Here is a 12491-nt window from a genome sequence, read left to right as displayed (position 1 = left end):
CAGAGACAATTTATCCATTTATATAAAAGCCTAAGCAACCTTTACAACCAAACAACCGAAACAAGTCACAATGACATGCACTGACCACCAGGGGGCACACACTCAACCCAGGAGTACACTCCCACAGCAGGAGCGCTGCTCAGCTGACTGACCTATCCTAGTGGCCCACCAGCTTGACAGCAGCCACTCACTCCCTCAGTAGTCCTGCAGGTCTAATCTCTGGAGAAGGGGCCAGGCACTGATGGACCAGCACTGCCAGTACAATCCTGACAAGCCAGCCTCCTGGAAGTTGGCCTTGGGCACTGCAGCCATTTCCGCTCCCTAGATGCTCCACAAGGAAGAAAGGATATAAAAGCGGCCACCAGGTGGCTTCCAGAAACCAGTGAGAACTTCAGCAGGATGGATCCGAATCCTGGGCTGGCAAGGACATCCCACAGCACACCCAAAGGGCCAAAACTGGCTCTCCAACATCTCCCCAAAGGGTCTCAGAGGGCAAGAGGGCACTCTGCAAAGTTGCTGCATTGAGCGTCTTCCCCCTAGGGGTCAGTGTGCATTATGCCTACTGGCTGGTCACTTAGCTTTTTATATATGTAGATAGTAAAAAAAAAAAAATTATAAAATATTTCATATATCCTAAATCAGAAATGTTAAATATATAATAGTTCATATGATATATTTATGTTCAAGAAATTTTTAAGGACAATAAATCATTATAATGTAATATAAAGAATGAATAATGTACAAATATTTTAATCAGCAAGATTTCAACCGAGTAAATTTGCATATGTATGTTTAATAGATACAGAAAATGACTAGACAGAAATCATCAAAATGTTAGTGGTGGCTCCTTCTGGGCGGGATTACAGATGGTTGACTTTGTTTCTGAACTGCCTCATTTTCAACAAGCATGCATTAGTTTTTAAATTAATATAAGATATGAAAGGATACCAAGTGGACCTTAATTTATCTTTGAGTTAACTTTCATGTGTCATAAGTGTGTTCTCGTTCTCAGTTTATCACTAATAGAAAACTTTTAAATAAACTTGTACATATTTCAAACATATAGCAGCATCATTAAAATAAAATTGGAGTAAAATAGCAAACCACTAAGCACTGTTCCAGCAAAAAAGTAATTTTAATAATATAATTTTATCTCCTGTGATTTGTTTATAAGATAAAAACCAAAATAGATGTTTCTTATCTGCCTCAAATATTATTAAGACATAAAAATCTGCCTAAATTAATTTCAAGCTAACATTATCACACTTTCTTTCATAAAAAACAAAAGCTTTTCATTTTTTGTTTATCTCACCCTATCTGATGCCACAATAGAATACCTATAAATCATTATTATTTGTTTCTTAGAGGAAATAAGAGGGAATGAAAAGGTCAGTTTATAGAGTTTATTGATTATTCTTCTAACCCCAAACCTGCTGAATATTAATAGTAGTTGCTATAAATATTTCATCGATATATATATATATATATTGATATATATATACACCATTCTGTGCATACTAAAAATAATGATATAGGAAGACTTTAACCTTATGTTTGCATAAATTTCCAGTTATTAAGAGTTATACACTTAAATTGTGATATAGTAAACTCATTCATCTTCCCTTGATATAAGAAAATAATGGTGGTGGGATGAAACATCTTTGACAGTAGAAGGAAATTATTTTTTTAACTGCAATAAAAACCACATATATTTTGTAAGTTGAAAGGAATATTTTAACATAATGTTATTTTTAGCATATTGATATTTTATGTACTTAGGTTCTTCTGATTTAAAAGTCTCTCTTACTGCTTTGTTTATTTTTCTTGGTAATAGAATATTTTTCCAAGGAAATGCTGAATAAATTTTTATTGAAATATGCTACATACATTGCTTTTATCAATGACCCTGAAAGTAATACATAATTTACACTTAGTGGCTGAAATGCTCAAACTTGACAAGTAATGTATTGTTTGCTCATTAAAAAAAAAAAAAAAAAAAAAAGGTACTGAGTTGTTTTATACTTATTAGTTTTGAGGAGAAAAATCATTGATTTAAAATATTGTTACCAAGGCTCTGTTGCGCAATGGATAGCGCATTGGACTTCTAAAATATTGTTACCAAAGTGTAAAGCCTACACGTTTGATTCACAGTATTATTTTTTTATTGCAAAGTCATTGTGTATAAATAATACCTTAGTAAATATCAATATATACTTAAGTTTATTAAATTCCTTTAAACCATGGAAATGGTGAGTAAAGCTATTCTGGAACTGATAGGATTTTTAAGTGGTACCTACATTTTGTTAGGCAAATGTTATCTTCCCTTAGAAACTATTCAATAGAAGCTTATCCAGAAGTTTTTACAAAATGATCTCAGGTATCGCTAAGGTTATTTACTTTCTCTTTTTATGAAGTAATTATTATTAGTCTTAAAATATTTAGTAAAATTCTTAGAACTTATACTTTATCCTATATTATTATGTTTGTAAATTTTTAGGTTGGAAAAAATAGATTATTTTTCTTGGCATGTCTATTTCATGAGAATTTTGACATTGCAATGCCAGTGAAAGTTTAGTTTATAGCCACTTTTCTTCCAGCCTCTAGATATTTTGTTTCTACTTCCTAATATATATCTTAAAAGAAAAAAATACCCATATTATAAAAAAAATATTTGTGGAATAAATGACAATCTCCAGGGATTGAAGTGTCTGACAGTGCCTTAATGCATCTAGCATAATATTCTGTATATTTGGTGAATGTCCACAGATCTCAAGAAGTTACATTACCTACTATTATCTACGTTATTTATCAATTAGAGCCAGTACACAAATTCATGCACAGGAGGGGTCCCTTGTGGTGGCCTATGGGGATCAGACCCACTCACACACCCAGCCTCATAGCCCAGTAGCCCTGCCTAGCACCCTGCCTTGGACTGGCACTGCCTCCTCACCTGCTCCACCATCCCACTCGTGGGGTGATTGGTTAGGGCCAGACACCCCATCTGGCTTCCTTAGCAATTGAGAGCCGGACTGCAGCTCTGTCACCCACTGTCACCTCTGGTCGCCTTCTGCAGGCAATTAATCGAGACCACCACCTCCCTGCACCCCCCCCCCACACACACACACACACACACACACTTGGTTCCCTAAGTGCCTGGGTGGCAGTTCCGACCCCAGCCACCACCACTGGCCACCATCTGTGGGGTGATCAGTGGGGCAATCGGGCCCCTGTTGCACCAACCTTGGCCTGGCATCACCCAATCACCTGGTCCACCATCCTGGTGTGGCCCTGCTCTCGTCGGAACCCACTGGGGCCGGCAGTGCCTCCACTGCCACCCGCTGCCAGCAACTGCCATGGTCACACCACCCCCTGGTGGTCAGTATACATCATAGTTAGTGGTTGAACTCCAGGTCTCCCAGTCAAATACCTGGTTGAATGACCACCCAATGGAACAATTTTCATATTAGGCTTTTATTATATAGGATGGCGTACTTCATTCCAGAATTTGCATTTAAATCATATATTTTAAATATTTAATTTTCTTAACATTTTTAATTTTTTGTGTTCTTGAAGTTCTTAAATATGGAACTAGGGATAACTGAGCATTAGTTTAGGACTCAGTGTGAGGGTGTGATGGAGGAAGAGTTTAGATTCAAAACCTGTCCAATAAATCAAAGTGATGTCTAGAGGACTGAGGCATAGGTAGGGGTGGCACCCAGGAATCTAAAGTATGGTTGATGACATAGAGTCTGGCTAGGTGATTACTGCCAGCATTAAGAATTGCATGTATATATCAAGGATCACAATGAATGAGGGATGAGATGCTGGAGGGAGGCCATCATGCTGCCGGAACACTGCTGGCACACCCGAAGAACTTGTTCCACAGCATTCCAACAGCACTGCCAAAGGACACTCAGATACTGACAAATCTTACAATGTCCATAGTTATGGCTTTTAAATCACCATACAATATGTGATCAAAGCATTCAAAAAGATATGCGAGTGTTGTTTATATGGCTTTTTCTTACTTCAATTTTTAATAAAGCAAGCTAACAAGAAAGTATTTTGTTAAAAGGTAGGACTAAGAAGGTGTTTTTATAGAAATCAGACATACTGTATGAAGTATAGGAATTATTTATTGAAAGAAAATAGCTGTGATTTACAGGTACATGTATAAGTAGGACAGTTGACCTGGCAATAGGAACTATCAAAGAGGTTGATTAGCCCTGGCTGTTGTGGCTCAGTTTGTTGGGGGTCCTCTGTGCACTGAAAGGTTGCAAGATTGCTGGTTCAAATCCCGGTCAGGGGCATGCCAGGGTTGCAGGCTTGCTCCCTAGTAGGGGGCATGCAGGAGGCAGTCTATCCATGTTTCACTCTCACAAAGATGTTCTCTCTCTCTCTCTCTCTCTCTCTCCCTCCCTGTTCCTTACTCTCACTCTCTAAAAATAATATATATATATATATATATATATATATATATATATATATATATATTTTAAAGAAGTTGATTAATACCTGCTATATGAAATGCTGCTACACTAAAATGTAGGAATGTGTTTAAAAAGTACCTACAAACAGGACTAGCATTTTCCTCTGAAATTAGTTTTAAATATGCAAAATTATTATTTAAACAATTATTCAGTTAATATTTCTGAATTCTTTATAAAAGGAAGGAAGGGCAGAAAGGAAGGAGGGAGAGAGGAAAGGAATAAGTTGAATATATAAGACTTTTATTTTCAGGCAGATCTTCTTCTAAGTATGCATGAGGGTCAAAGCTACAAATTCTCTAACAGATAAATAAAACAGATCCCTTGCCCCATTGAATTATTGAACATTAAAAATATAAATAGTAAAAGGTATGTCTTTTCTTTCTAGTATTCTTAGAATTATTAGTCATCTAATGTAGACCCAAATTATAATTTGCCAACAAGTGAATTGACTTTTTTTTTTAAATTACATAGTGTTTTTTTAATTTTCCACAGATCTGAATTTTGACATACATATCAAGTCAAGTAACAGCCACCACAAATCTTCAACACTCCTAACCACTAGCAATTACTAATCTGTTCTATATATTTATAGTTTTGCCTTTTCTAAAATGTCACATAAATGGAATGTATGTGAATGTTCTTAGTGGACTTATTCACAGTATTTCAAATGGGAAACAACCCAAAGAGTAAATACAAGATACTCAAACTTGTAATTTATTGGACTGTCCTAGATTGTAGAAGAAAATTTATCAGAGTTATAGATCTGTAATTTGGAAGAGAAAAAAAGAGCCTTTTTATAAGGCATATAGTCAAGAATTCTTAGCACATTTAAATGAAATTAAAAATGAAAGGACAGAAAAATATATTGATGATGTATCAGACCTATTACTCAGAGCTAATTATGTGAGTAAATTTTCTTTTTTTTTTCTTCAGTAAAAACCTATGTTCTATGAGGTTTTTACTACTTAATTAAATGTGCCATAATAAATAAGATTAATTAATTAATTGCATCCTGGCTAGGAAGAATTCTGGTATCAGAAAAATCAAAGGTGAATGTCAAAATCACAAAACTTTCAGATTAGGAAAATAATGTTGTCCTCAACTAAAATTAGTTTCTTTAGGATTATTTAGTAAAGAAATATCTTGAGTAATTTTTTCCTCAAAATCTACATTTATTGGATACAATCCAAATTGTAGACATTACTGACTATAAGCAGCATTTTCAGAAGTAAAACTTTCATTCATTTAACAAACATCTACTGGTCATCTATTCAATAGTAGATACCATGTTATATGCTAGGATTGTAAAAATAAATAAAAAACGGTCCCTGACTTCAGGTAATTCAAAATATGACCAATAAAGATAGGAAAGCACACACACAAATGGTTATAACAGATGTATATGCTGCTATATAGTGATTAACATAGATTTTATCAGATCACTCTGCAGTGTCCCTGTCATGAAGAAATTCTTTAACTTTAAAATAAGTTATGGTAGCTCTTCCCTGCCATACATTTAACATTCACTTCTACTGCAGTGCCTTTAAATTGTAATCATTTGTTTAAAATGTTGTGCTCCACAGTAAACACTGAGTTCTTCAAGGAGAAGAGGTATAATTTATTCATCACTTAATGAATAAAAGAATATATTTGCTAATAGCTTTTTTTTTTGGAAAGAGAGACAAGTAAGAGCAGTCAAGATGGCTATGTTTATCTATAGCTGAGATGGATTTTCAAGGGTTAGGGACAACTTAAGCAAGCGAAGAAAAGTATTAACACTAATATTGCCTGAGAGAAGAATTAACAAGAAATGTAAGTAAATGAGAGGGAAAATTATTTTTAACGACAAATTATATCATCAAGGCAGAGTGAATTTGAGATGTTGACAGGACATCCTTGAGAAACTTCTAGCAGAAATGTTGACCCTGTAGACAGGAAAGAAATCTGGCTTAGAGATGTGAATGAGTGTCATGATCATGGAAGTGATATCAAAGTTGGGGAAGACTAGGAAATTTCCAGGAAGAATGTCTAAAGTGAATTAAGATTAAGTTCTGAATATTGGGGAAATCAGAGGAATCCCAACAAAGAGGACACTGAGGACTCCAGGGAAGTTGGCAGGGAGCCTCGAGGCTCTGCATTGATATATTTTAAGAGAGAAGGGGTGAGAAGCTGTCAGGCAGGGGAGCATGGTACTAAGCAAGCTCTGAGACATAATTCCTGGATCCATATTTCAGCCCCATCATGGAATCTTGAGCATGTCATTTAACCTAACTGAACCTCTTTCATTCTAATGCCTGTCTCATAGATTTGTTAGAAGATTAGATAATATTATAAGAGTAGAACACATAATAAGTTTTCAATTCATGGATGTCATTGACCACTGTGAAAATAATTTCAGTAAAGTATTAGGAGAAAGATCTTGGAATCCAGAGGAAAAGAGAGACATAACAATAAGCCTTTGGAATTTGGAAAAAAAAAATTACTTTTGGATAAAACAAAATTTCTAAGGAGCCCTGAGAAATCACCTGAAGTTAGATAACTTGAACCTATATGTATTCAGTCATTATAATTAGTTTTTATATATAATATATAAAATATTATAGTATAATAATATAATATATTATGATAAAATATTATATTAGTCATTATAATTAGTTGACTTTATTATTATTCTTCAAAATGAGAATGAAGAAAACATATATTTAATTAATATAAAATCAGGACAGATATGGAAGAGTATATGGTGGCAAGAACTAGAATATACTACTAGTTAAACTATCATTTTAGTGATCCTTTTCCTCCGGTATCTTTGGGTACTGGACCATTTGATACAAAGCTCAGTGGAGTGAAAAACATAAGAAGTCTTAACAATAGATGATAGAAAGAATCTCTAAATATATACGACAATTAGGAATGAGTAGATTTTAGAGTACTCACAGTATAGAAAGAAGATGGTGGTCCAAAAATGAGATTGTAGAATTTGAGTGTTAGAGGTATAGCAGATTGAGAAGATAGGAAAAAGTAAAAATGCCCATGTAAGTGATACATTTGCTTCCCACACAACCCTGTGAGATAGGAAAGTCAGAATATCAAGTTTAAGTGAATATACCTGCTAAGCACCTCCATTTATTATATCATTTTAACCACAAAGGTATTGTGTTCATGTGAAATTTTAAGTGGTCTTAAAATAGGACATATGTGGTGGTTGTGATTCCGATAAGAATTGTTACATTTAACTTTATAGCCATTGATGCTAGAATTTAAATTGATAGAAGCTTTTATTAGAAATATTGATGCCTATCTCCTTACCAGATAAATAATCACTTTAAAAATACTCATTATAAAATTTACCTTTTTGTTTAATTTTATTATTTGAATCCAGGATATATTGTGTGCCAGGCATTCCTTTAAAATTCACTTTATATAAATATGAGATATTACCTCCATTATTGCTTTTCTCTTAATCTCCATGAAACAGAAGACTTTTATTCAACATTTAGGTGTTAGTCATTTATTTAAATAATAGAAATTCAAAGAAAAATTATACATTCTCTGTGCTTACAAAAATCAGAGGATAATGGTCCATTTAAACCTGTTTTATTGATTTATTAAACAATGGGCCAAATCCAGTCCTATTAGACTATACATGGTATTATGGCAGGGCAGAGGAGAGCTAACTATCCATCCTGACAGCAGAGAGCAAAGAGTCTTCCTGGAAGAGGTCTTATAAAGGTAAGGATCACTTGGTCAGATAGGCAAGGGGTAGCTTGAGCAATGGCAGAGGTTGGAAATCACATAATGGTGATGGGAACTGAATGTGGTTCTAAGTCAAAGTTTAGAAAGTGAAGCAGGGCATGTGAAATATTGACACTGAAGATGTGGCCTAGAGCCATATAGTGAATAGCCTTTTATCTTTTTAAGGAGCCTTAACTGTGCTTTAAACTAGTGATTATTAAAATATGTATATTTATATTTGTAATATCTTATATATTGTTATATATACATAAACTTTCTTATCACAGTAATGCATATACAATATTATACATGCATTACATGTATATGTATTACTGTGATTAGAAAGTTTATGTATTATATATATAACATATACAGGTATCTATATATATAAAAGCCTAAGCGACCGAATGACCAAAGGACCAGTTAACTGGTTGCTGTGACATGCACTGACCACCTGGGGGCAGATGCAGCCCCTTGGTCATCAGTGTGCTCTCAGCCAACCTCCTGTGGCCAGCCAACCTCCCGTGGTCTCTCCACTGCTAGCCAGCCCCCGTACCCCCTATAGGGACTGGTCGAGATGGCCCCAATGATCCTAAATCACTGGCCAGGCTCAGGAACCCCACCTGTGCATGAATTTATTCACCGGGCCTCTAGTGAAAAAATATAAAGGATATAGTAAAGAAGAATAATACATTTTGAATTGTGAATATATTGATTGAGATTCTTATGTGCAAACTGCAGAATCTACTTTGGCTAATTTATTGAATCATAGGGTATTGCAAGGCTCTCTGGATTGTTGGTATGATTGGAGAACCAGGCTCTTTGCAGGCTCTTAACCAACCATAGCCACAGGGCATCACCACTTTCTCCAGTGGGTACCGCTGACACTTGGCCAGATATCTGCCACTGCTGATGGAGAGATGAGCAAATCTGATGCTATGTTTCCCAGAAGGTTGTTTTTCGCATTTGTGACTCTGTGGGTACATATGTTACAGGCCACGTGGAATTGTGAGTGTTTTTGTAGACTACCTTGGGAAGGTAAGACTCATAATGTGGGAAATTATCAAAATGAGGTATAATGAGAGTATTCAAAAGATCTGAACAGCCACAAATGACAGATATTTATGACAGTAATACAAAATACCTCTTTGCTCTCAAGAAAAAAAATACAATTATTACCGTTAATAATCAAATTTATAAATGTTTTTGATAATAATGATACTTTATGCTATCAGTACCTAATATCTCAATCCAAATGCACACCTAGGGAGGGATCACATTAACAATATTTGCTATAAATTCAAATTCTCTCCTTGACAATACCATTTTTAGTTGTTTTCATATATTATATGAATGCATCACTATTATTTTCAATTTATGTGACTCCTAAAGCAAACATTTAGATATTCTCTTCAACATGTGGATTATTTGTAGGTCTTTTAAAAAGCCTCTTGTCTATTTTGTGAAACTTAGCTTTTGCCTCTATCTGATATCTGTATTCAGTGTGCATTAGTTTACTTACTGGAGCACAGGTAAGCAGCAGCTCTGCATCACAGCAGACTAAGGACCAACCAATAAACGATAGAACTGTGCTCTTCCCCTTTGCTCTCTGGAGCCCCATTCTCCTTCAGGTGACCCTGCTGAATCCTTATTTCTGCATCATATGACACATTGACTAGTGACAGTTCCCGTTTTACTCATTCTTCTCTGGATATAAACTAAATATATTCAGAATTTCAGGGTGATTTTATATACATATCAGTGGATTTCTCACGTCTCCCATGGGGTCAGTGCATTCCACTTGAGAATCTACTGCTTTGGGAAAGAGAACTCTTTGAAGAGTGTTAAGGAGGAGAGTGGCATGGCCAGATGTGACCTTTTGACCATTGGTCCAACTTCAGCTGGTGAAGTTGTATTAAGAAAGACCAAAGTCAGGAAGGCCAGATTGTACTGGCCAGATACTGTGAGGTATGACAAGAGGGATGCTATGATAGAATGAATCTCAGTGTTCAAGATTTGGTGAATGATTGGAAGTAGTTACTAAGGAAGGACAAAGAATGAAGGATGACTTTGGTTTCTGACTTAAGCACAGTTTTGTTTTGTTTTGTTTTCTTTTATTTAGAATAAAGTGTGAATTCTTAGGTGCTATGTGACTCCTGATTACGGTTTCTGGAGGGAAGGAGAGGGGGACTCGTGGTGTAATGTTATTCTTTCCCAATATTATGTAATGTTTGTATCAGGGTTTCCATTCAGTCTATATATATTCCCCCAGAACCTAGATCTACTCTAGACACTGATTCTTTGCAAATATCAAATAAGGATATTCTCAGGTCTGCATTCAATTCTTATTAATATTATTTTCTAAAAATGGACAGTGAATAATTGTTCATCTTATCATTAAAACAAAGGATTGTCTTTTGAAAGCACGATTAGGGTCACATGGAAATGAGGTGGCTAGCATTGTGCAACCCGTGTGAGTTCACTGCTGCTGCATGTCTTGCCTTTAGCTGGGATGACAGCAGTTCGGTGAGCAGTGGTCTGAGCGACACCCTCGATAACATCAGCACCGATGACTTGAACACCGCGTCCTCAGTCAGCTCTTATTCCAACATCACTCTCCCTTCCAGGAAGAACACTCAGGTGAGAATCACCTGCTTTCCTTTTCCAGTGCTTCTGCCAGATTTTACCCAAAATTATTATATTTTAGAACTAAATTTAGCATAATCTTTTAATCTGAAATAATTACATAAACTGAAGCAGCTTGTGTGTATATATATTTTCTATGGATTAAAATCTAACCCACAAAGATGTATGTTGCCATCTCTCTCTTAGTATTGATATAATTGTTTAAAATATAAAAAGTATTTTAATACTCTGAATTTGAGTAGTTCTTGATTAGTATTATATTTATCTCTGAAATAAGTTACTGGGTCTCTTGAGGATGGTAAATCAAGAATGGATATTAGGTAATTAAATTTGATCTTGTCTTACCTTTTCTTGTTAGGTTTGCCAAAGAAAAAATTACCTCTTCCCTAAAGTGTTTAATTAGGGTTTTCTGCACATATATTTAATATTTGTGCTGACATTCTCTAATATGTATAAGTGAGAATTCTGTGTCTGAAATTAGTGGAACGTAAATGAAAACAGAAAAAAGTGGAGGGCGTTTTGAAATTCTTTTGAAATAAATCAATGTTTGTTTGTTTTTTAAACCAGTTAACAGAGTATAAATTTCAGTGCCTGATTCACACTTTATAGATTTTTCTGCACAACGTGTTTCTGTCGTATTTTCTTCCTAGCTGAAGACAGATCCAGAGAAACGCCCCACCACAGATGAGCCGTGGGATGGCACCGAGGAGCTGAAAAAAGCAGAAGAGGACTTGGACAGCCACGCGGATGGCGGTGGCAAGTGGAAGGGTGCTTCCTCGGGCCTGCCCGAAGACCCTGAGAAGGCGGGGCAGAAGGCCGCCCTGGCTGTTTCCCAGACAGGTTCCTGGAGAAGGGGCATGTCTGCCCAGGGAGGGGCGTCGTCCAGGCAGAAAGCTGGAGCCAGTGCTCTCAAGACCCCTGGTAGGCTTCTCAGTGGACAGCTGCTCTGCACAAGTGTTTCAATGGGTTGTTTCCATTTAACCTTTGTTCTCTGTAATAATAGCTTTCTTTTTATTAAACCCTTCTTCCACATATCTATAACAACCTAAGCATTCTCTAGAAATCACTGTCATAATTTGGAGTTATTGAGTATCTTTATTTTGCCACTGCCATTTCTCATTATGTGGTAGTAAAATAAGGCTATTTTTTTTTTTTTTTTTTAAAAAGAAGGTTGTTTTAGTTCTGACTGCCTTGTGAAAGTTTTGAATAGTTGTATTAATTCTTCAAAGTTTTACTACCAACTCTGGAAGATAAGATCAACCACTTTAATGGGTTAGAATGCTGGGAATTTGGAACATTGTTTTTAAAATATATGTTATTGATTGTTTTACAGAGAGGAGGGAGAGAAATAGAGGAAAATCAAGGAGGGAAACATCTATCAGTTGCCTCCTGCACACCCCCTACTGGGGATGCGCCCACAACCAAGGTACACGCCCTTGACTGGAATTGAACTTGGTACCTTTCAGTCCACAGGCTGACTCTCTATCCACTGAGCCAAACCGGTTTTGGCTGGAACATCTTTATGAAAGAATTCTTTGAAACTGCAGCATCCTTTTTTTCCCCCTAAGACTCTCTCCCTACTTTTTAAACGGTGCCTAATTTTAAATAGTGCCACCTGAA

General features: G+C 35.8%; 1 protein-coding gene across 10 annotated transcripts in view; it reads left to right on the top strand.

Moving 5' to 3' along the window:
* The window catches only part of NAV3 (neuron navigator 3), a 774341-nt gene that overhangs the window by 671590 nt on the left and 90260 nt on the right, over positions 1-12491 (top strand). For all 10 annotated transcript variants that reach the window (XM_084876277.1, XM_084876279.1, XM_084876278.1 and 7 more), the window contains 2 exons: positions 10733-10865; positions 11522-11792. In XM_084876277.1, coding sequence (XP_084732403.1) covers positions 10733-10865; positions 11522-11792 — 404 coding nt within the window. The remainder of the gene's footprint in view (positions 1-10732; positions 10866-11521; positions 11793-12491) is intronic.

The sequence above is a fragment of the Pipistrellus hanaki genome, assembly GCF_964339955.1.
Source record: "Pipistrellus hanaki genome assembly, chromosome: 3".
In the NCBI taxonomy this organism is placed as follows: domain Eukaryota; kingdom Metazoa; phylum Chordata; class Mammalia; order Chiroptera; family Vespertilionidae; genus Pipistrellus; species Pipistrellus hanaki.
Note: the sequence above shows the minus strand (reverse complement) of the source record. Positions and strands in the feature narration are given on the sequence as shown.